Source organism: Sminthopsis crassicaudata, chromosome 3 (genome assembly GCF_048593235.1).
Source record: "Sminthopsis crassicaudata isolate SCR6 chromosome 3, ASM4859323v1, whole genome shotgun sequence".
Lineage (NCBI taxonomy): Eukaryota > Metazoa > Chordata > Mammalia > Dasyuromorphia > Dasyuridae > Sminthopsis > Sminthopsis crassicaudata.
Genome location: NC_133619.1, coordinates 574014217 through 574040133, shown reverse-complemented (window position 1 = coordinate 574040133; position 25917 = coordinate 574014217). Strand labels below are relative to the sequence as shown.

The 25917-nt window shown below is 37.0% G+C and overlaps 1 protein-coding gene across 1 annotated transcript; it reads left to right on the top strand.

Moving 5' to 3' along the window:
* The first annotated feature begins 24581 nt into the window (after nucleotides 1-24581).
* Nucleotides 24582-25458, top strand: LOC141563567 (dynein light chain 1, cytoplasmic-like). Its single transcript, XM_074304847.1, has one exon. The coding sequence runs from the start codon at nucleotides 24997-24999 to the stop codon at nucleotides 25264-25266; it is 270 nt and encodes an 89-aa protein (XP_074160948.1). The 5' UTR covers nucleotides 24582-24996; the 3' UTR covers nucleotides 25267-25458.
* The last annotated feature ends 459 nt before the right edge of the window (nucleotides 25459-25917 follow it).

Sequence of the window (25917 nt, the reverse complement as noted above, 5' to 3'; positions counted from 1 at the left end):
GAAAAAGACAAAAATAAATTTGATTTTTAGATTTCAGGAGACAAAATTGCAACATGTCAAATTTGGTTTGAATCTTGACTCTGTGAAGAAATCCATCCCTCTTACCTTTGTGTCAGGAATGCACTTAATAACATTTTAAGATTATTCAGTGTGTCGATCCAAATAATTCAAGGTCAAGCTGAGTAAAAATTTAAATAAGCACAACTAAACCAAATTTGATGTTACAGGTCTCATTTTCACCTTTCCTTCTATATATCATTAGAGACTATTAATCCTGATCAAAGCACACATACGTGAAACATCTTGCACATATTAATAATGCAAGAGCAGATAATCTAAGTAAAATTCCACATTGCCACCATTATCCCACTTCCCAGGCTCTCCTACTTCTTCCTGTCACTTTCAAACCAGGCCAAATTGTTGTTCATCCTTCATTTTCAAAAAGGACCACATCACAATGTTGGGGTACAGTACAATATGTCTGACTGTGGCTGATTAGGCCAATACAGTTTGGAAGGCTCTACCAAATGTCAGACACAAATAGTCTGTTAGAACATATGGAATGTAGCCCAGGATCTAGCAGCGTCCACATTAAAAGAACGAAGGGCCTGGAACATGATATTCCGAAAGGCTAAGGAACTTGGTATGCAGCCAAGAATAACTTACCCAGCAAGAATGAGCATCGTTTTCCAGGGAAGAAGATGGACATTTAACGAAATAAATGAATTCCATCTATTTTTGATGAAAAAACCAGACCTACATAAAAGGTTTGATCTTCAAATACAGAACTCAAGAGATTTCTAAAAAGGTAAAAAGAAATCTTGAGAACTATACTTCTGTCAAAAAAATATGTAAAGAACATATGTACAATTTGTCTTAGAAACTAGAGGTAGAAAGGAGATTATATCATAAAAAAGTGTAAAGTGGTGGTACTACATCTCATGAAGAGGCAAAGGTAACCTATTATATCTGAGAGAAAGAAAGGAGGGAGATGAACATAGCGTGTATCAATAGACATATTCGATTTATGGTTAAACTTCTTCCACTTCATTGAAAAGTGAAAGGGAAGGAGTAAGCTAAGGGAAGGGAATACAGTAATTTCGAGGAAAAGGGATAAAATAAGGGGAGGATCTTTTAGGTGGGGGAGGGATCCTAAAAAGGGAGGGCTGTGAAAAGCAAGTGGTGTTCACCAGTTTAATACTGGATAGGAGGGTAAAAGGGAAGGAAAGGGGAAAAGCATAAGCAGGGGTTAATAGGATGGCAAGCAATATAGAATTAGTCCTTCTAACCATAAATGTGAATGGGGCAAACTGCCTCATAAAGAGGAAGCAGTTAGCAGACTGGATTAAAAGTCAGAATCCTACTATATGTTGTTTACAGGAAACACACCTGAAACAGGGTGAGACATTCAAACTAAAAGTAAAAGGATGGAGCAGAATCTATCATGCTTCAGGCAAAACCAAAAAAGCAGGAGTAGCCATCCTCATCTCAGATCAAGCAAAAACAAAAATTGATCTAATTAAAAGAGATAAGGAAGGGCATTATATCCTGCTAAAGGGAAGCATCAATAGTGAAGCAGTATCAATATTAAACATGTATGCACCAAGTGGTGCAACATCTAAATTCTTAAAAGAGAAATTAAGAGAGCTGCAAGAGGAAATAGATAGCAAAACTATAATAGCGGGAGATCTCAACCTTGCACTCTCAGAATTAGATAAATCAAACTACAAAATAAATAAGAAAGAAGTCAAAGAGGTAAATAGAATACTAGAAAAGTTTGATATGATAGATCTTTGGCGAAAGCTAAATGGAGACAGAAAGGAATATACTTTCTTCTCAGCAGTTCATGGAACCTATACAAAAATTGATCATATACTAGGGCATAAAAACCTCAAAATCAAATGCAGTAAGGCAGAAATAGTAAATGCATCCTTTTCAGACCATAATGCAATCAAAATAACATTTAATAAAAAGCCAGGGGAAAATAGACCAAAAAATAATTGGAAACTAAATAATCTTATACTAAAGAATGATTGGGTAAAACAGCAAATCATAGACACAATTAATAACTTCACCCAAGAAAATGACAATAATGAGACATCATACCAAAATGTGTGGGATACAGCCAAAGCAGTAATAAGGGGAAGTTTTATATCTCTACAGGCCTACTTGCATAAAATAGAGAAAGAGAGGGCCAACGAATTGGGCTTACAACTAAAATTGCTAGAAAAGGAACAAATTAAAAAACCCCAGACAAACACAAAACTTGAAATTCAAAAAATAAAAGGTGAGATTAATAAAATTGAAAGTAAAAAAACTATTGAATTAATTAATAAAACTAAGAGTTGGTTTTATGAAAAAACCAACAAAATAGACAAACCCTTAGTAAACCTGAGTAAAAAAAGGAAAGAGAAAAAGCAAATTGATAGTCTTGAAAATGAAAAGGGTGAACTCACCACTAATGAAGAGGAAATTAGAACAATAGTTAGGAGCTACTTTGCTCAACTTTATGCCGATAAATTCGATAACTTAAATGAAATGGAAGAATACCTTCAAAAATATAGCTTGCCCAGATTAACAGAGGAAGAAGTAAGTAGTCTAAATAGTCCCATCTCAGAAAAAGAAATAGACCAAGCTATTAACCAACTTCCTAAGAAAAAGTCCCCAGGACCAGATGGATTTACAGGTGAATTCTACCAAACATTTAAAGAACAACTAACTCCAATGCTATGTAAACTATTTGAAAAAATAGGGATTGAAGGAGTCCTACCAAATTCCTTCTATGACACAGACATGGTACTGATACCTAAACAAGGTAGATCGAAAACTGAGAAAGAAAACTATAGACCAATTTCCTTAATGAATATTGATGCTAAAATCTTAAATAAGATATTAGCAAATAGACTTCAGAAAATCATCCCCAGGATAATACACTATGACCAAGTGGGATTTATACCAGGAATGCAGGGCTGGTTTAATATTAGGAAAACTATTAGTATAATTGACCATATTAATAATCAAATTAATAAAAACCATATGATCATCTCAATAGATGCAGAAAAGGCATTTGATAAAATCCAACATCCATTCCTACTAAAAACGCTTGAGAGTACAGGAATAAATGGACTATTCCTTAAAATAATAAGGAGCATATATTTAAAACCTTCAGTAAACATCATATGTAATGGTGATAAACTAGAACCTTTCCCTGTAAGATCAGAAGTGAAACAAGGTTGCCCACTATCACCATTACTATTCAATATAGTACTAGAAACTCTAGCCTTGGCAATAAGAGCCGAGAAAGAGATTCAAGGAATTAGAGTAGGAAATGAAGAAATCAAATTGTCACTTTTTGCAGATGACATGATGGTATACTTAGAGAACCCCAAAGACTCTGCTAAAAAGCTATTAGAAATAATTCAGAATTTTAGCAAAGTTGCAGGATACAAAATAAATCCACATAAATCCTCAGGATTTTTATACATTACCAACACAATCCAACAGCAAGAGATACAAAGAGAAATTCCATTCAAAATAACAGTCGATAGTATAAAATATTTGGGAATATATCTACCAAAGGAGAGTCAGGAATTATATGAGCAAAATTACAAAACACTTGCCCCAAAAATAAAGTCAGATTTAAATAATTGGAAAGACATTCAATGTTCTTGGATAGGCCGAGCGAATATAATAAAAATGACAATACTCCCCAAACTAATCTATTTATTTAGTGCTATACCAATCAGACTCCCAAGAAACTATTTTAATGACCTAGAAAAAATAACAACAAAATTCATATGGAAGAATAAAAGGTCGAGAATTGCAAGGGAACTAATGAAAAAAAAGTCAGAGGAAGGTGGTCTAAGTATACCTGATTTAAAGCTATATTATAAAGCAACAGTCACCAAAACCATTTGGTATTGGCTAAGAAATAGACTAGTTGATCAGTGGCATAGGTTAGGTTCACAGGGCAAGATAGTGAATAAAAATAGCAATCTAATCTTTGACAAACCCAAAGATCCCAAATTTTGGGATAAGAATTCATTATTTGACAAAAACTGCTGGGAAAACTGGAAATTAGTATGGCAGAAACTAGGCATGGACCCACATTTAACACCACATACTAAGATTAGATCAAAATGGGTCCAAGATTTAGGCATAAAGAACGAAATCATAAATAAATTGGAGGAACATGGGATGGTTTACCTCTCAGACTTGTGGAGGAGGAAGGAGTTTGTGTCCAAGGGAGAACTAGAGACCATTATTGATCACAAAATAGAACATTTTGATTACACCAAATTAAAAAGTTTCTGCACAAACAAAACTAATGCAAACAAGATTAGAAGGGAAGTAACAAATTGGGAAAACATTTTTACAGTTAAAGGTTCTGATATACAGAGAATTGACTTTAATTTATAAGAAATCAAGCCATTCTCCAATTGATAAATGGTCAAAGGATATGAACAGACAATTTTCAGATGATGAAATTAAAACTATTTCCACTCATATGGAAGAGTGTTCCAAATCACTATTGATCAGAGAAATGCAAATTAAGACAACTCTGAGGTATCATTACACACCTGTCAGATTGGCTAAGATGACAGGAACAAATAACGATGAATGTTGGAGGGGCTGTGGGAAAACTGGGACACTGATGCATTGTTGGTGGAGTTGTGAAAGAATCCAACCATTCTGGAGAGCAATCTGGAATTATGCCCAAAAAGTTATCAAAATGTGCATACCCTTTGACCCAGCCATACTACTACTGGGCTTATACCCCAAGGAACTACTAAAGAAGGGAAAGGGACCTGTATGTGCCAAAATGTTTGTGGCAGCCCTTTTCATAGTGGCTAGAAGCTGGAAGATGAATGGATGTCCATCAATTGGAGAATGGTTGGGTAAACTATGGTATATGAATGTTATGGAATATTATTGTTCTATAAGAAATGACCAACAGGAGAAATACAGAGAGGCTTGGAGAGGTTTACATCAACTGATGCTGAGTGAAATGAGCAGAACCAGAAGATCATTATACACTTCAACAATGATACTGTATGAGGATGTATGCTGATGGAAGTGGATTTCTTCAACATAGAGAAGAGCTAATCCAATTCCAATTGATTAATGATGGACAGAACCAGCTACATCCAGAAAAGGAACACTGGGAAATGAATGTAAACTGTTATTTTTACCTTCTGAATCCAATTCTTCCTGTGCAACAAAAAATTCGGTTCTACACACATATATTGTATCTAGAATATACTGTAATATATTTAACATATATAAGACTGCTTGACATCTGGGGGAAGGGGTTGGGGAGGGAAGGGAAAAAATCTGAATAGAAGTAAGTGCAAGGGATAATGTTGTAAAAAATTACCCATGCATATATACTGTCAAAAAATGTTATAATTATAAAATAAAATAAAAATTAAAAAAAAAAGAACATATGGAATGGAAAAGTCTCTAATTTGTACAGCTCATGTTTTCTTTGTCCTACCACAATTCTGCTTTACTTATGGCGGACAATGCGTGCTTTGAGATCCTGTGCCAATATCTTCCCATGTGTCACAACTGACACTAAAGTTCTTCAGAGAGACCTGGAGAGTGTCTTTGTACTACTTCTCTTGACTACTATGTGAGAGCTTACTTTGTGAAAGTTCTCCAAAAAATAATTTCTTAGGTCCTTACATTCACATACACTTGGCATTCAGGTAATCTGAGTTTGAATAGTTGGTTCAGCTCAAGGGAGGACCTCTCCAGTACCTCATCTTGCTAGGTAATCTTCAGAATCTTCCTAAGCAATTCAAGTGGAAACAGTTTACGTTTTCCAGCATGGCACTGATAAATTGTCCAAGTTCCATAGACACAGAACAGCAAAGTCATCACAACTACTCTATAGCACTTCAGTGTGGTATGCAGCCCAATATCTCTTCTCTTCCACATTTTTTTTGAATCTTCCCAAACACTGAGCTAGCTCTGACAATTCCTGCATCAATCTAACCATCTATATGGACATCCATGGAAAGTACACTGCCAAGGTTAAGTGTAGCTGATAGGTGGCAGAGGGAAAAGGGAAAAAAGGTCTTCACATACTTGAGGTAGACATTTCTCTAATTCAGATGGATTTGAAGCCTGTCAGTTACTCTTGACCTCATTAAGCCATTTGATAAGACAGTTGTACCAAAGTATAGTACATACTATAGTGACTTGGATCTATCGGTGTAAGTCGAATGATAGGCAGATACCAAAGGCAGATGAGCCTCCCTGAAAAGGCCTTGGGCAACCCTCATACCAAAGGTGCTAGTCCTCCCTGAATACCAGACACTCCACCAGTGCAATTAATGCATAGCTCACCTCACCAATAGCCTCACTTGTCACATCCCTGCACTCATTTCACCAAGGCTGATTTTAGAATTTTCTAACTTTCACTATACCCTAGCAATTTTTCTACCCTTTCCCCAACTCTTGCCAGAAAAATTTATCTCTACTATTATAATCAAGCATTCCACACTTATAGCAACTCCACAGTTGTAAGACCTGTACAAAGAATTTGCCCACAGAAACAGCAGCACCTCTCTCCATCCTAATGCAAACTACAGATGCATTTATATAAAAGAAAAATTAAAGAAAACAAAACAATTTAAATTGCAAAACAACTCATTTTTCAAAAGTTGTCACAAATAAAAATGCACTTCAATAGCAAGCTTTCCATGTATATAAGATGATTCAATTTATAAAAAATATTTACAATTTACAAAAGTATTTAAATTCAACATTTTAGGAATGCTTTCATTGTATATGACAAGTGAATGCTTGAGTAATTAATAGTTGATTTTTTTTTATTATGTCTGTGTCTGTTCTTATCAGGTACCTGATATAAACCAGATCAGTGTAATGCATACAATTAAACTATATAAATATAAAGATCAAATTTCTTAAATATTTTCACTTTCATTTTCAAAGTAAAAAAGTAAAGAGTATGGTATCTTTGCTGAAAATCCTATGCTGTCCACTTTGATAAGTGCCTCGTGTGGTTCACTATATCTAGTTGGCTCCAGTCATGCTTCTTCCCTTTTTATCTCATTCATCTTCTTGCCAGCCATCACTCCAGTACCCTCCCACAACTCTTTCTAACTCTGGAACTATATCAAATCAGCATAGTCATTGCTACTGAAATCTATTCTTCTACAGCTCCGCTCACCATTTCTGTGACTTTTCAAACCAAAACATTCTATCCATATCGACCATCATTCTTCTATATAATATATGAGCTATCTTCCTTTTAACAGAATGAGATCCTTGAGAGTAGAGAATAGTACAGAGTTTAGTTGGCTTAGATATGTGTTCTCAACTTTTAGCATCCTGTTTGATATATATTAAGTGTTTATTTATGCCTTTTTCCTTTGTCTTGCATCTAACACTTTCCTTGTCACTGCTCAAATTTTTCTCTGAATCACTTTAGTATTTTCTGCTCTTATATTTTCCCTCAAATTTCATGATGATGAGGATGATACTAACATTTATATAGTGCTTTGAAGTGGGCAAACATACTTGTGTTATTTTAGTCTTCACAACAAACCTAGGTATTATTATGTTTATTTTATAGATAAGGAAGCTGAATGTGATTAAAGGACTTTTCCAGATTTATACAGCTATTAAAAATCTGAAGCAGAATTAGAATTCGGGTCTTCTGACACCAAGTCTAGCACTATCTACTGTGCCATCTAGCCATTACTCATATTAAAAAAATATTAACAATTATTAAGTTAATATTAACACCAACTAATATTAATTAAATTAATAATGATTAAATAAATCATATTAATATTAATTTTTATGCTTATATTCTAGGATATTTTCCAAATCACATTCATAGCTATGGTCTCATTTTCATGTTCATAACAACTCTTTGAAGTAGATATACATTTAAAGTCAGAAGAAGCCTTAGAGTTCAACTTGTCCAGTTGCCTCATTTTACAAGGTCACTTATTCAGGTCACTTGCTCAGGGTCACAACAGGTGAAAGACTTAGGATTTGAATGTAGGTTCTCTAATTCCCAAATCCAAAGATCTTCCTGCTACCTTACAATGACACCTCCATTCAATGGCAAAGCTGAGACTAGAACCCTGGACTCTAGACCCTAACCTGTTGCCCCTTCCACTAAGAGATATTCACAACAAAGTGGTATAACTTCTGTTAGAGTTGATAAATGTGTCACTGATTTCTTTCGGATACTAGAGTGGAAGGTATGCTACACAAAATTCAACATTACAAGGATTAGGAAAAAAAGTTTCCGGACCAATATCACTTCCTTTGATCAACAGTTTTCTCCACTTCATTGTTCACTACATTGTCTACACTTCCCTGTTAGTCACTGTGAGTCAAGAACTCTGTGTTGTGCCCAGCTGCAGACATGCACTGCTGGCTCCCCATTTGTGAGTCCAACATATTTGTGGGGGCCCAGAAGCTAAATCCATCTAACCAGGCCTCTTTCCTCTGTTGCTGTGAAGCGTCTAAGTTCGATAGTCTTTGGGGATTTCCCCTCAGCCACCTGTTATTGTGGCCATGTGCACACAGAGCCTAATCGGTTTGTTTTGATTAGTGTGTTCCAAAGAGGAAGCAAGGCTATATTTAATTTAATTTTTTTAATCCCCTTGAATATTTGGGTGAGTGTAGCAAAGAACTTGGGACTTTTCCAGTCTCTATTCAAAAACAGTTCTTCCATTTTGGTTGCTACTTCATGAAGGACATAACACAACATAAACAGCATACATCCCACAAGTGGCAATTGCCTGACTGACACCCTCTACTTTGGGGTAGTTAGAGATTCAGGCAGTCATTATCTTAGCACTCTACTGGATGCCCTGGAGAAAAAAAGGCAAAAGAAATGGAAAACAAGAGACATATATCCTGAGATATAACTAGAAATCATTTCATCTGCTGCTAAAGTATTTGATGGGAGATTGAGTGGAGGGAAAGGACATCTTGGTGTTCTTATTTCATATGGATTTTGGAAGGAGGAGTGAGTCCTGTAAAGGATGTGGGAAATGGGGTAGGGGTGGTGCCACAAGGTAGCAAGAATCAGTAAAGAACTAGTAGAAAATAATATCCCGAAGGACTTAGCAGCCAGAAAAAGAGTACACTGCCCCACCCCTTGTCAGCATAGTAGAATAAAGCACAGTTTGCCTCATAAAACTGTTCCTATATGATTTAAAATAGCTAAATATAATGCACACATAAATAGTAAGCAATTGAGGGAACAGGAAGAATTAAGGACAGGCCTGAATAAATTTTCATTCATCCATTCACTCATCATCATCAACAACAGTAACAATAACTACAGGCTCAGTACTGCCCTTCATCCTGGCCCTCATGAATCCAATAACAAACACTTAGTAATAGTCCCTTATCCTAATATTGCACTTTGAGACTTGCAAAGCCCCTTACCATATTTATCTTACTTATTCCTCATGAAAATTCATTGAAGAAGGGGAGCAGCTAGATAGTGCAGTGGATAGAGCACCAGCCCTGAATTCAGGAGGACCTGAGTTCAAATCAGATCTCAGACACTTAACACTTCCTTGCTGTGTGATCCTGGGCAAGTCACTTAAGCCCAGCCTAAGGGGAAAAAAAAAAGTTCATTGAAGAAGATGCTATTATTACCCTCCCTTTTACAGAAAAGGAAGCTGAAATTTAGAGAGGCTAAATGACTTACCTATGAACACACAGCAAGCTAATGTTAGAGGGAAGATCCTCTAACAACATGCTGAGCTCTTTTTCCATTGTACCACATAGCTCTTTAAACCTAATTAGGAAATGTGTACTAGAATTGTATTCAGCTCTAATTAGTTGTATACAGAACACTATAACAGATACTCTATCACATTACCGAGGAAGGTATTGACAATGTAGCTACTCTGAAGGAACTTACAACTTTATCTGCTCTATTTATACAGTTCACAAAGATGTGCACAAAGGTGCACAAAGAAAGGTAATAATTAGAGGAATGGGAAAGAAGATAAAGGACAAGCATAGGGTTATTGGAGCCACTAGAATCTGATTAGAATCCTTCTGATATGTCAGGTACTCCAGCATTATACCTTGAGTTGTGTGGAAAGGGGAGTAATAGATAAAATGGGAAAAAAAAAAAAAAGGTAAGTCATTTATGGATATCTTACAGATTTACTAGATTGGAAGCATTTTGAAGACAGAGATTGTTTTATTTTGCGAGTCTTATTCAGTGCCCAGCACAGTGCTTTATACAGAGTAAATGCTTAATAAATGTTTGTCAAATTGCAGTTTGCTGTTGAACTTGCCCAGTTCACAGGCACAGAAGTAATTGCCTGAGTCTGAACTCAGGCAGAAGACACTTTCTTCCTTCTCTCCGCCCAGGATCACACAGTGAAGGAATGTGAGGATGGATAGTCCCTTCCCCCAAGTACAAACTACAGATAAGAACCATTTTATGCACTTCCTAAGTTAATGACAGAGTTTTAGAAATGTTAATTTTTGTGCAGCCAGAGATTATCTGGAAGGAAATTACACAATAGATAAAAAGTTTTAGAAATTAGAAATCTGAGCAGGGGAGAAGCTGGCCAGTCTGAGACTAGAATGGACTGAGGAAGTGGGGGGGAAGGGGGGCAGCAAAATTGAAAAGGATGACTTTGTAGAGACTTTGGGGCTAGAAAAAAAAAAAACAACAACAACAACCACCACCACTAAGGGTGTTTGGGAGCTATCCAGAAGGCAATAAAACCTGAAACAGAGGAATGTACCTAGAGAACCAAAGGATTTGTTTTGTTTCCTCAAAGGCCAAAGGAATTGAAATCATGCTGGACTGGAGTTACCAAAGGACAGAAGTAGGAAGAGAAACCAGACTTTAAAAAAAAAAAAAAAAAAAAAAAAAAAAACTTAAGTTCTCAGGGAACCAGAGGAGCCTGAGTGGGGAAGGACATGAACTTTGTAACCATGCTATGTGCCTCTAATTCACCCACCTTAATGTGGTTTACATTGGGGAATTCCTCAGAAAGCAGTTTCTAGTCTAAATGACCAGCTGAATGTCATATTAAAGAGGCAAAACAGAAGCAAGTAAAGGAGCTAGGGAGAATCCTGGAGTGGTGAAAAGAGTACATTTTTAGTCAGAGGAGTTGGGTTTAAATCTCAACTCTGTTTATCTGGACCTGTGAGGGGGAAAGTGTATGGGAGAGAAGGGGTGGTGTTATTCCCTCAGTTCCCTAACCATTAAATTTCAGGTAGTGGCAGTAGAAGTGATTGAGTGGCAAATGCCAAGAGTTTCAAAGTGTTCCTTTGTTGCTCCCTAAGCATTTAATAAGAAGTCTTGTTCAGGGGAGGAAGCCTCACTTAGTTTTGACTTTCCAGTTCAGTAACTTATCTACTAGACCATACTACCTCTCTGGACTATGAATAAGAAAAATAAATGAAAATTTGATTTTAAAATATTTGTAGAGTTTTGTTTATTTAATAAGCAGAAATGTTTCAACCTTATTTTAGATAATATAACTGAATTCTGTCTGGAATGATACCACTACCTATTTCAACCATAAGAAACCACTGGAGAAACACATTTTCTAAACTAGTAACGTGAACTACACCTTCCAGATTTGCACATTTGCAAAGCAGCAGGTTAGGCACTAACTGACATTACCAACTAGCAGCTAACTTGCCCATTTGCAATGAGCACAGATCTACTCAGCCAGGGCAGGCTCAACAGTAAATTTTGAAAACTTAGTCATAAGAACCCAAAAGTTCATATTATATCTGCCTCCTTGCCCCAAGATATTAGCAACACGAAAACTATTAGTGTTAAGTATCCCTAGGCCTCCAATCAATGGGAATTGGAGTCTAAATCCAGTTACACCCTGTACTTGCTGAGTTGACTTAGGTGAGTTGCTTCATGCAGGAGTTACCAAAGGACAGAAGTAGGAAGTAGTGACCTATACCTATTTCTCCATTTGGAAATAGGATAATAATGTCTTCCCACTACTAAATTATTAACTAATGATTGGGATGCATAATATTTGCCATCCAGGCTCACCCTGACTTATGGAAGCACTACAGCCTTCAAAGAATTTCTTTTGTGTAACTGTTACCCTTGAAAGAGAACCAGTAAATTATATTACTGTGCCCTACAACCTGAATGATGCCTGGGTAGAAAAAGGTGTCTTAGGAAAGAATTTAAAGTTCTAATAACCATGGAGAAAAAAAAGAGTTGTAATACTATATAAAAAGGAGGGTGAAGAGAAGGGGCTCAAGTAGTATATATTATATGATTCTAAATTTAGAAATGGAAACGACATCAATAGCAATCTAGTCCAGTCCCTTCATTTTACAAATAAGAAAACTGAGGTCCAGGAAAGTTAAAAGATTGCCCAACGTCAGAATTAAGGACAAGATATGAACCCTAGAACTCTGATTACAGAGCCAGAGCCCCTCAGTAAGAAATGATTCCCTAGAAGTCTCAGAGAATCTTGCTTGTGTGTCTCTACTTTTTCTTCTTCTATTTTGTATTATAGTTATTTATGTATATTTTTATAGTTTTTACTAGATTGTAAGCATATTGACAACAGAGACTATATCTTCTTTATTTTGTGAATCTTATTCAGTGCCTCGCACAGTGCTTTATACAGAAAAAATACATTAATAAATGTTTGTCAAATTGCAATTTGCTTTTGAACTTGCCATGCCCAGTCACAGGCACAAAACTAATTGCCTGAGTCTGAACTCAGACAGAACATACTTTCTTCCCTCCCTCCACTCTGGGTAGAGGATCACCCAGGGGATCAGTTCTTCCCACTGTAGAATGCTATGAGCCAAGGCCTTCCTCACTTCCCTCCCCAAAATGAACAATCTCGATCACTCATCTATCTGCAAGACAGATTAAACTGTCTTATCACCATGTTAAATACCTTTTGCATGTTAGAAAACAATGGTACCTAACTGATATCCCCTGACTTTGGGTGACCAAAGGTTAAGCTTCCTATCAGTCAATGGCATTGGCTTAATACTTACCAGGTGCCCAAAAAAATGGGACACAAGGTAGAAGGCATGCATATATAAATACATAGCCAAGAGTAATTTCTTCTACTATTAAAGTCATTGAGAAAGTGGGAAACATAAGTTTTCTGACTGGATAATCAACTGAATTCTTTCATTTTCACCCAGGTTCTTCTGTGAATGCAGTATATCAGTAAATTATCACAATTGTGGTTCACAATTGATTAAATATTTCAATGGAGTATGTGTGAAAGATAACCTGACATAGTCAAAAGTCAACCTCAGAGTCAAGAAGACCTATTTTTTAAGTCCTGTCTCTGGAAGATATTAACCAGGTTACCAGACTGAGTCATTTAACTTCTCATCAACCCAAATCCATTCAAGATTCTAGATTTTGAAGCAGCTGCTATCTGCTTATGCAATATTGTCTCTATCAGTAAAATAACAAGTATGGACATCACAAGCAAATAGAGACTAAGTGACACACTACAAGCTCTGGAACTCTTAGTTCTAAATGGCTATTATGACAGTTAGCTGGATATGGAGTCAGGGTTCTCATGGCATCAGATTTTTAGATTGTTCTGTATACATCATGCTACTTTCCTTCTACCTTCCTCCCCACACACCTCTCAAAGAAAAAAAGAGGAATGTTGGGTTTGGGAAGGAAAAAGAAAAGGGAAATTTCCCTGTGACAATGATCCTGTTGCCTTGAATTCATACTTTTTTTATTATTATCTAAATTATTATCCCTTGGATTTCCAGAGAAAAATCTTCAAAGGTTTGGTGAACTCATTTGACACAGTCAAAAATCTTTCATATATAAAAAGCATATATATGTATAAACATATATATATAAAAGCATATATATGTATAAACAAATATACAAAAGAAATGTACATGGGATCACTGTCAAAATACCAAACAATGTATCTTCAGAACATAATCTAGATTTCAAGTCTTTCAGTGACTGCAACTATATTTCCTACGAAAATGTGTCTCCCCTAAAAATATATTTTATAAATTCAAAAACTCTCTATCAAAATCAAACCAATCTGATTTTGGTTCCAGTATTAAAATGGATTATTGGCAAGGCTAACTAGTAGCTTATTGAGGGAGTAATCACATGACAATTTCAGTGGCCTGACCTTTCTGAAGTTACCTAACCACAGAGGGAGGAGAAGGAAAACAAGGGGAAGGACCCAATTTGAAATTTATTTTTTTCAAAGTTTAGGATTTCTACTCACATATAGATTTGATAGTTTGAAAACTGAGTTCACAATTGCTAGGGACATGATTTATAAGAAGCTAAATCCAATTTCTTTTGTTACCACACCTCAGAGTAAAGTAGTAACAGCAATACATCTGGCTAGAGTGATTCAGCTTGATTCACCTCTCAGGATTCAGGAGCATAACAAGACAGAAGAGAACCCCTTTTCCATCCCTTTAACCATATTCTATGGCAAAAAGGGGGAGTGATTGTCCTTTTACAGGGAACTTCCCTGCTACTGGCAAAGAGGTTTCTTTAAATCACCTAGAAAGTGAGTTAGGAGGCTTCTGTTAAAGAACTTCTCTAACACAAAAAGGTCATTTTGTCAGTAGGAAAATCACCCTCAAAACTAGACCTCTTCTTCCACATGTACACTGTACACACTATCATCTTCATTAGTGCTATGTGGCCAAGGTAACAAATAGATAAAGCAATCACATGCAAAAATTCCAATTATTAGGATAAAGATATGCAGACAATTTTCTTCCAAAGATGTACTGTAGCCCATTAAATGCAGTACAATAAGCTAAGTTAACCTTACCATTTCACTTGGTCTCATTTTGGGAATCTTATCAGGAAACTAAAGTTGCTAAACTGCTTAGAACCAAAAAATCAGTTAGAATCATACGAATGATATGTTTACTTAAATAGATAGATACTTAGATAATAATAGAATGCATTTATATAACTCTCAAGGGTTTGCAAAGCACTTTACATATGTAGAAAGCACTATCTGCTCTTCACTCTTTCAAAGTAAGGCTGGCTACAACTCCTCCCAGAAATGCTAGAGGGTATTCTTGAGAGACTGGGGTATCTCTACTTCCATTAATCTAAACCCCCATTTTAGTGCGCATTTTAGTATACATCTCTGTGCTCTATTACTCACCAATGATTAAATGTAACCCATTTTAAGCAATTAATATCAATTAGGTTTTAACAAAAAGATATTTACTTCAAAGATATAACAGACATTATAATAGCAAATACAAACATTTCTCTTCAGTCTCTAGAGAGACAGGGTAGACTGTCAATTTCTACATAGTGTTGGTCCAAATTGCCAGATAAGTCCTTGTCAATGAGTCTTCATTTCAGCTACAGCTGAACTGTATCCCTTTTTTATCCCTAGGGAACTGATACTGGGTTGACTACAAAACCCAATAAGGATTTAACTTACAGACTTCTGAATCTTGACTGGCTCCCTCTCGTAAACTTTCAAAATGAATAAAATCATTGCCTCCAGATTCATCTTCTTCACCTAATACAAAAGAACAAATGTGAAGGCAAAGAACCAAACTACATATTCATGAGCACAGTTGGCCTCAAATGAGGAAGGCCTCCCCTTTACCGTACTGTTTCTCACCAGAATGTTGCCAGACTGTAAGAAATCTCCCCAAGAGGTCAAATCAAAAGCATGAGGAAGAGGATTAGTGCCTTTTTAATGCCCTCAGCTCTAGCTATGCTGTTAGAGCAAATCAAGGAGGCAAGTCTTCATCATGTGATAAGCAGAACAAAACTAATTACAGACTCCAAAATCTCTCAGAGAGACTTCATTATATGTCATCCCAAGTCTCTCAGAAAAAGGCTCTCCCTATATAGAAACAAGCTGTTCCTCATGGAGAATTGCCTCAGCAACACTCTGCACACTCATAAGTGCCCTGTCACACATGTACAATATCCTTTAATCCCTCTAAGACAGAAGTCAGTAAATCACTACCTAACCAAATCTGGTTAAATACCGTTTTTTTGTATAACTCTACCACCTGAGAATGTTTTTCATGCTTTTAAATACAATAAAATTTTTATTTAAAATGTTAAAAAAAAAAAATCCTAGCTTGAAGTGTGTTTAAAATAAATAAATAAATAAAAAGCCAGTCCATAAGTATTGAAATTGAAATTACTCAAGATAAAAATCAGCATGAATTTAAGTACCTATTATGTTCCAAATACCTATGCTGGGTATAGGGCAAATGACAAAAATGAAGTAGTTCCTGTCAGGAAGGAGATTACAGGAAGGAGATTATCAGGTGACACATGTGCATAATAAGTGCATAGAGAATTTATACAAAATAAATACAAGGCAGTTTTGGAAGAGGTAGTACTTGGACCTGAGGGAATCATATAGAAGTGGGACTTAAGCTGAGTCACAAAAGATACTTTGTAACACAAAGTATCTAAAGAGAGTTTGGAATTCATCCTAATTCCACATCCAACACTCTATTCACAATGCCATACTGTATGCATTCTATAAAGTTGCTTATCCAGTTTAATCCATTGCCAATCATTCTGCAATTGCTTGATCTATACCAATTTTAGACTTCTCTCATTTATAGAACCATTTACTTCAACCACTTGCATCTAATTGACCATAATATTTTAAAAGTAAGCTTTCTAAACTTAAGGATAATTTACAAGCATTTTCACATGACTCTAAGAACTTGTCTTAGGAGAAAGATCCCTTTGGCAGTTTACAATAATATTCACTCTTTTAGCTCCCACTGAAATGGAGTCATTTGCTTTCTTTAAACTGGATTCACATCCATCATTTTTTTCTTTTACTACATTAGGAACTGGAATAAAGAGTTTAATTCTGCTTTGTAAGACTATTTAGAATTTGTTTCTTTTGGAGCAAATAATTTTGAGTTAGGTAACTAAAACTGAAAAGCAAATGCCCTGGAAGATGGCTTAAACACTCCATTATTTTAGCAAAGTAAGATACATTCTTTCCCTATCACACATCCTGTCAAATCCTGAAAATTGAAGATGAGAGAGAGGGAAAGTAATGAATAGACCAGATGAATAAAGGCCCTTCCCCCTCCTCAGCATTAGAACTACTACAACTCAATTTGTTGGATATAAGAAGTAGGCCTATTTGTTGTTTAATTGGAGATCTGGTCATATTTTCAAAAGGCATTCGGACCTGACACCAACACTTTTGGGGCCCTTTTAAAAGAAGCTGATCATACCAATCATGCAATCTCATGACTGACTTCATATTACCAAGTAAATATGAGAAGCATTATATTTCCCCAGTTATCACAGATTATAAAGAGAGTTTCACAGAGGGAAGAGGTATCGGTGATCATCCACATGGGTCCCAGAACACCTCTAGATAAGATTTCACAGAGTCCCTTGAAGAAATCTCCATTGCCACCTGGGATCCCTGCAGCCATGTTCAGTGGAGGCTGTAGAATACCAAGGATGGTATCTGCTAAAATACCACATTCCATGAAGAAGTTTGGAACTCGTTCATTCAAGAAATCCCTATGTTTCCTAATAAAATCTACCGACTAAGCAATTTTCTTTCCCTATCATCAACATGCCATTGCAACCTAACTCCTATTATAATGGTTCCCTAAATCCTGGTCATCCAATCTCACCACCTGAGATGTGAGTAACACACTCCACACAAACACATTAAGATATTTGGTGAAACTTCCCCTACATTTCTCTGAACTCATTTCAACCTAATCCATTTCAAACCTAATCCGAGTCATCTGATAGTGTTGCCTATTCTCAAACAACATTTAGTTGAAATATTAACTAAAACCCAAATTTTTATTCCATTGGCGGCTACTCTTCCCAATTCCTATTAATCACTTCAGTTTTTTTGATCTATTTTATTTTTATATTACACAGTTTTACAGGTATCTAAAAAGTCATCTAAAAATACATGCAAATATTACATCTGTATTCCTTCACCTCTCAATGTTTTTTAAATGAACAGAAACCTATTTTATCTCCCTTTCATCTCCATCCCATTAAAAAAAAAAAAAGGAAAAAAACTGTTAAAAAAAAAAAATACACAGTCAAGCAAATCAAATTACAAAGGTATACAAAGGTATGGGTCTCATTCTGTATTCTTAAATCCATGACCTCTCTATCATGAATAGCATTTTTCATTATCAGCCCTCTGGAATCATGAATGATTATTGGATTCATCATAGTTCTTATGCCTTTCAAAGTTGTTTATACAGTTGTTTTGTATAAATTGTATTCTGTTTCTGCTAATTTTATTCATCACCAATTTGTAAGTCCTCAAAATTGTTCATTTTTTATAATTCTGATGTTATACTATAAATTGTTCTGATTTTGCTCATTTCACTGTACATCAATTCATATAACTCTTACATGTCTTTTCAAAATCATCCTCATTTATACCACAACAGTATTGTTACATTTATGTACCACAACTTATTCAGTCATTCCTCAATTGATGGACATCCAATTTTCTGCAACCTCAATAAAAAGCTTTTACAAATGTAAATTTTTTTCTCTTCTCATCTTTTTTCCCCTTAAGACAATTGAGCTAAGTGACTTGCCCAGAGTCACACAGTCAGGAAGTATTAAGAATTTGAGGCTAGATTTGAACTCAGGTCCTTCTGACTTCAGGGCTGGCACTCTACTATACCAACTAGCTATCCTCCTTTGATCTTTTTTTAAATATAGATCTAGAATTGTCATGACTGAATCAAAGCAGTTATGCTTTTTAATAATTTTTGTATATAATCTCAATTATATTATATACATTTTATATACATTTGCTTTCTAAAATGGTTGTATTTATTCACAAATCCACCAACATTACATCAATGTCTATTTTCCCCATAACCTCTTCAAAATTTATCATTTTACTTTTTTGTTATATTTGCCACTCTGATGGGTATAATATGGAATCTCAGAATTGCTTAGATTTGTATTTCTCTAATTACTAAGTTTTATTTCCCACTGCACTCTCTAGATCCTGCTTCTGTCATAACATAATTTTTTCCTCCTTTGAAAGTACTATTTACCAAAACTGAAATGCACTTCCTTCCCCACCCCCACCTCTTAGAATTCCTGTTTGCCTTTAAAACTCTGCTGGGGAGCCACAGTAAAGCAAGCCTTTCCTGATTTTCCCAGTTCCTTTTATTTCCTTCTCCCTCTCCACAAGAAGTTCATTTTGTATTTATTCTATATATGTTTACATTTTCAAGTGTTGTTTTCCCCTTTATTTCTCTCTTTGAATCCCAGTGTCTAACAATTCTTGGCACAAAATAGATGACTATAAAATGCTAGCTGTTAATTGACTTATTAATCTTTGTTGCTATCATAGATTAATCTCCAAGTAATTTCCCAACTTTTGCAATATATTGATCAATTAATTTAGCAACATTAATTTAGCATCACCATCTGGCCATTTCCAAGAATATATACTCATCTCTAATGGACTTGGCACTTTAGGATGTCACAGTAAATACTGGGTGGTCCCTTGTTTTCCTATTACAGTTTCAAAGAGAGGGACAAGTGAAGCATCACATCAAAAGTGTGTCAGTGAGTATTGGCCGCTAAATCAGGAAGTAATTCTATTGCACAGACTCACTTTTCTTTTCTCTCTCTGGAATATATCACATGTAACAAGTACATATCTCTGGGATTTCCCACAAGTGGTAGAAGGGCACCTTCTGCTAACCCAATAGATATGGCCATGGCAGCCACAATAGGTACTTGACTAGGTGAGTTTGACTGAGCGGCTTGCTACTTCTACCGTTTCATTTTTCTTTCTTTAAGCAGAAGTGACTAAACAGTGCCCATGAGATGAACATTTCCAACTTTAGGGGCAAACTTCTAAGGACTGCTGAAACAACCCTTTATGTCTGTCTTGGCTCTGTGTCTTTTAAACAGTTCTCTCTAGGCCAGTATCTTCTGGAAAAACTAGACCAGGACTTGAGCTTCTCCTCCTACTGGTGGTCATTTCCTAAAAGTTCTTTAGTAGATGTTAGGGATTCTCTTTTTTTAAATTAATTTTATAATTATAATTTTTTGACAGTACATATGCATGGGTAATTTTTTTTTACAACATTATCCCTTGTATTCACTTTTCCAAATTTTCCCCTCCCTCCTTCTACTCCCTCCCCTAGATGACAGGCAATCCCATACATATTAAATGTGTTACAGTATAACCTAGATACAATATATGTGTGTAAAACCAAATTTCTTATTGCACGGTAAGAATTGGATTCCGAGGGTATAAGTAACCTGGATAGAAAGACAATAGTGCAAACATTTTACACTCAATTCCCAGTGTTTCTTCTCTGGGTATAGCTGTTTCTATCCATCATTGATCAACTGGAAGTGAATTAGATCTTCTTGATGTTGAAGATATCCACTTCCATCAGAATATATCTTCATACAGTATTGTTGTTGAAGTGTATATAGTGATCTCCTGGTTCTGCTCATTTCACTCAGCATCAGTTGATGTAAGTCTCTCCAAGCTTTTCTGTATTCATCCTGCTGGTCATTTCTTACAGAGCAATAATATTCCATAACCTTCATATACCACAATTTACCCAACCATTCTCCAATTGATGGGCATCCATTCATTTTCCAGTTTCTAGCCACTACAAAGAGGATTGCCACAAACATTTTGGCACATACAGGTCCCTTTCCCTTCTTTAGTATTTCTTTGGGATATAAGCCCAGTAGTAGCACTGCTGGATCAAAGGGTATGCACAGTTTGACAGATGTTAGAGATTCTCAACCAGCATTAGTCAGGAATTCCCAACCTCTCAAACTCATTTTGATGTTTTAAGTTACAGCTTCAGGTTTAACTTTTTGTCAATGAATGTTTTTAATTTTTTTTATCATTTCCTTTAGATGGAAAAAAAATTACTGCCCTATAATTGTTTTATATATTGTACTTTGAATATCTTTCTAGTCCCTTTTGAAGAAACCTTAGACATGAACCAATGCTAAGTTTTGTGATTTTCTTTGGGTCTCTGGACTGAGGATATAAGAAACCAAAGTGCTCAAGAAAAGAGCCTGACCATCTCTGTAGAGGCCAGACATCCACAGAACAAAGCCTGATTGGTATATATATATTCAAAAATAGCTGCTTCTTAGTAGAAAAAGGTAAGGGTTACGACCCAGCTCCCCTGAGATCAGTAAGCTGTTACAACATAGATATTTGTTTTAATGCCTTATCACACTATTAGACTAGAAGCTCATTGAGAATTATCCCCCACTCTATAGTAATGTTTCCCTTTTTAGTTTGATAAAAATGGAGATGTCAAGAAAAATGCTTTAACTTGATGATGCATATGGGTTCCCTAAAGAAAGAATCTTCTAAACAACAAAATATTTAGAAAACTAGAAAATGCACATTTTCAATATTTCCAATATTATGGGGTTTTTTTACAAGTAAAAAAACCTTTACCATCTGAAGGGTATGTTTTCACTCAGACCTCTGCCAAAAAAGTTTACAATTTCCATTACCCTAAGAATCTTGGTTAAAAACAGCATTTTGAGTATCGGTGAGTGTTAAAAGGAGGGAGGTCAAGTAAAATACCATTTTCAAAGAAATGTCAGTTTTATTGAATGACTGAGATTAGAAAGGAGATTTAAATGATACTTATTGCATTTTAGGTTGTATCCAACCAACTTTATAATTATTTCCCTTTTAAATGTCTCTAAATTTTAACTCGTTAGTACAAGATGGATAAGGGGAGAGGATGAAAAGCAGGAAAGAGGTTTTAGTGGTATGCTTTATCTCCTATTTACCAAGATACATTTTTCCCACAAAATTCTTATTGAGAAAAAAAAAATTTTCTAGAAAATCCATTTTTGTGGAATGATTGATCCTAGCCAGACCATAAAAATAAAATTGTTCTATAACAAGTTAAAGTTATGCCAAAGTATTTTACTTATAAAAACCACTAATCTGATAATAAGCTTCATTCACTCTCTTCAGCAAAGAATCAATGTAGAATGAAGAGTGAGAAAGGTATATTTTACAAAGTAACTATACTGCAAAAATGCAAGGAAAATGGCAAGCCAAAAGGTCCCAAAGGGAGCATTACTAACCGGAATCATCTGGGACCTAGGTCCGAAAAAGATTTGTCAGGTTCAATCCTTTAGGCACTCTCCACATTCCTTTGCCTTCATTGGGTCTCTCTAGTCTCTTCAGTATTGCCCTGATCACTCCCAGGAAGATAAAGTTTGATTTTTAACTAATAATCTAAAGCTGATTGCTATCAGAAAATTCCTGATAAAGAAACTGAGAATTTACCCAAGGAATAGATACAGCATGTAGGTTGAATATATGGTATTTGTTCTTTCCTTGTGGCTATACATGCCATTTCAGCATTTCAAATCAATCTACCAAGCATTTATTGTCTTAGTGCTAAGGGCCAACCACTGTATTTAACATTAAGAAGGCGAGGGTTAAAAATATGGCTAAAGGTATATACAAAACCTGTCCTCAAAGACAATCTAGTTGGAAAGAGAAAATTGACCCAAAAAATGACAAAAAAAAAAAAAAACCAACAATTAAAACCAATGTACCAAGCATTTATTTGTTGTCTTAGTGCTAAGGGCCAAGCACTGTGCTAAGTATTAAGAAGGAAAGGATTAAAAATATGGTTGGAGGTAGGTACAAGACTTATCCTCAAACAACTGACCATTTAATAGGAGAAAGGAAATTGACCAAAAAATATTAAAAAAAAAAAAAAAACATTAAAGGGCAATACTTCTAATCTGAAATTGCTTATTGGTGGGAAACAACACTGGGGCACAGTCAGAGAAGGCAACTCACACCTCTGTCACAGCAGGGCTACAAATATTATCAGGAGGCTTGCTAGACTTGGTCCCCAATGATCTCACCTAATGTGTATTCTCTCAGATGTTCTCTTGGTGCTTGATAGACTCTGCTCCACAAGATACACTGGGGAGCTGCTCTATACTTGCAGTTTCTGCTTTCAACAAAAGTCCTCAGATAAAGTGTGAGCTCTTCTCTAGAAGGAAGAAGGATCTCCATCAACTTTCTTGTAACAAAACTCTGAAACTTAGGCTTCTGTTCTTCCAAGGAAGATTTTGACAGAGTCACTATGGGAGGAGGGGAAAACTATCATCTGTTTTTCTCACATGCTAAGGAAGTTGTCAGTTTCCAGAGCCCTAGAAGTGGCTGGCTTTCTCTTAGCAATAAGAATCTATGCCTCTGGAGGCCAAGCTCTTTTGGAACACAGACCAGCCAACAAAGCAGAGGAGTCCCAGGCATTTATCTGTCTTTGAACCTCACCCCTTTGATCCTGTGTATTTTCAAGTCTCTATCTGACTTAGGTTTTTATCTCCCCTGCACTTTTTTTTTTATTTATTTAATTGTGAATAGTGATCTAGATACTCTTGCCTTTTGTCATTCTATGGAGTGAGCTGGAGAGTCTTGCCTCTACTCATCCTATGGAGTGAAATGGACAATCTTGCCTCTTCTCCTATGGAGTGAAATGGACAGTCTTGCCTCTTCTCCTCCTATGGAGTGATATGGACAGCCTTGCCTCTTATCCTATGGAGTGAAATGGACAGCCTTGCCTCTTGTCATTCCTCTGGAGTGAGCTGGACAGCCTTGCCTCTTGTCATCATGGTCTTAACCACAGGGTTGTTTTTTTTGTTTTGTTTTGTTTTGTTTTTAATATGAAAATCTTGAGTGACTATAACAGAACTGTTGCATTGAAACTCCTTAGGCACTCGATGGTCCTGCTGATGTTTCTCTCAAATCTGTCTTTAAATTTCCATGTGGAAGAATTGTAGGGTTCACCTAGTCCTGCCCCATCCTGTGTGGAAACTCCAGTTGCAGAGGAAGTGACTTGTCCAAGGTCACACAAGGAACGAATGATTAAAGCCTGGATCTTTTCACCCCAGGGTTTTTTCTACAATAGCAAATGGCTGTTGTAGAAAATTATTGTAGAAAAAAATGAGCACGTAGCTCATTTTTTAAAGTACTGTCAGGATTCCTGTGGGAAGGGAAAGGGAGTGAAACCTTTGGCTTTGTCACTAAAAACTTCGGACCAAGAGGATGTGACACAAATGTCCTCTCTACGTTGCTGAGGATAATCTCCTATTGCTGAGTAACTGAATGAGTTCTTGCATCCACTGAATGAGTTCTTGCATCCGAATTAGGGTTGGTTTGGATGGTTTCTCCTGAGAGGGAAAAGGATGTTAAGGCCTGAAAGGCAATGTGAGGTGACGCAAGTGCCATGCCACAGGGAGAGGGCCTGCAGCGCGTGGAGAAGGGGCCAGTGGCAGGGAGGAGGGGCTGGACGGAAAGGGACGGGGTAACGGTGTTAAGGAGGAGCCAGGAGGGATAGGGCCCAACGGAGGTGGAGGGGGTGGGGGAGCGGGCAGTCCGCTAAACTGGGAAGGGAGAAGGCAGTGGTGCGCGCGGGGCACTGTGGGGGCAGCTCGCTAGTCAAGGAGGAGTGGGGGCGACGGCGCGCGGGGCACTGTGGGAGCAGCTCGCTACGGGGTAACGGCGCGCGTATAGGAGAGCGGCGGTGCGCTCGGGGCACTGTGGGGGCAGGTCGCTAGTCAAGGAGAGGAGGAGATGGCGCGCTCGGGAGACTGTGGGGGCAGCTTTCTAGTCAGGGAGGGCGGGGGCAACGGCGCGTGCAAAGGAGAGCAACTATGCGCGGAGCACTGTGGGAACTTGTGCACGGGACACCTCAACGGGGGTCCTCGAAGCGCATAAAGACAAAGGGCGCCAGGCCGCACCGGTTCCTGAGGTCGCTGTGCCCGATGCGGCCGTCGTTGTAGAACCGCACCTCACAAGTCCACCAGGTCCACACCCCCTCAGCCGGCCCGCCACGGTGGTTGACTCGTCTCCAAAAAGAAGCATTTTGGCTCCTGACGCCTCGTGGGGCCGGCTCCGGGTTTTCGCCCTTTGTTGAAGTGGTTGAGGAAGGGTAGCCATGTCTGACCGCAAGGCCGTGATCAAGAATGCGGACATGTCGGAGGAGATGCAGCAGGACTCGGTGGAGTGCGCTACGCAGGCCCTGGAGAAGTATAACATCGAGAAGGACATCGCGGCCCACATCAAGAAGGAGTTTGACAAGAAGTACAACCCGACCTGGCACTGCATCGTGGGCAGGAATTTCGGCAGTTATGTGACGCATGAGACGAAGCACTTCATCTACTTCTACATGGGCCAAGTTGCCATTCTTCTGTTCAAGTCTGGTTAGAACATGGACTGTGTTACCTCTTCAGCGATCCATCCAAAAAACAAGGACTGCAGCCTAAATTCCAAAAACCAGAGACTAAAACTTCAGCCTTGCCATGGGAACACCTCAATCTTTAAGCCTTTATTGTGTTGTTGTTGTATAGGGCCTCCTGTGTACTAGTTTGTTGTGGTTATAAAACAGTTAGAAAAACGGTTTATATTTGTATTTATTTTCTATTTCATACCCCATCCTTAAACCCGTCTCCTCCCCCTCCCCACCAAAAAAAATCCAGTTCCTTATTTTAAAAATAAACCTGTTGGAGAAAAAAAAAGTGGATATAGACAAGAACTCCAGCTTTCCTTTGTCTGATTTTTGTGTGTGTTTGTTTCTTTCACCTTTTCAGAGTTAATATTCAACTATGTTAAGAGTTGTGCCTTCTCTGAAAAAAAATTTTAAAAGGATCTGGATAATTTGAGGTTCCAGATAATATATATACCCACACTTCTCACCATATCCTCTTCCCGCCCCATCCCTCTCAAAAAGAAAAAAAAAAAAAAAAATTAAGAATAGCACTTCCTCCTCAGAGCTATTTACTACTGAGCTCGTTGATGTGGATGAGCTACAATCCCAATTCTTTTAAGGGGCATATCAAGTGTCCTCTCAAGAGCGAAT

Bases quoted from the DNA above. Each gene is read 5' to 3' on its own strand.
- LOC141563567 (XM_074304847.1), top strand. From the start codon at position 24,997: ATGTCTGACCGCAAGGCCGTGATCAAGAATGCGGACATGTCGGAGGAG.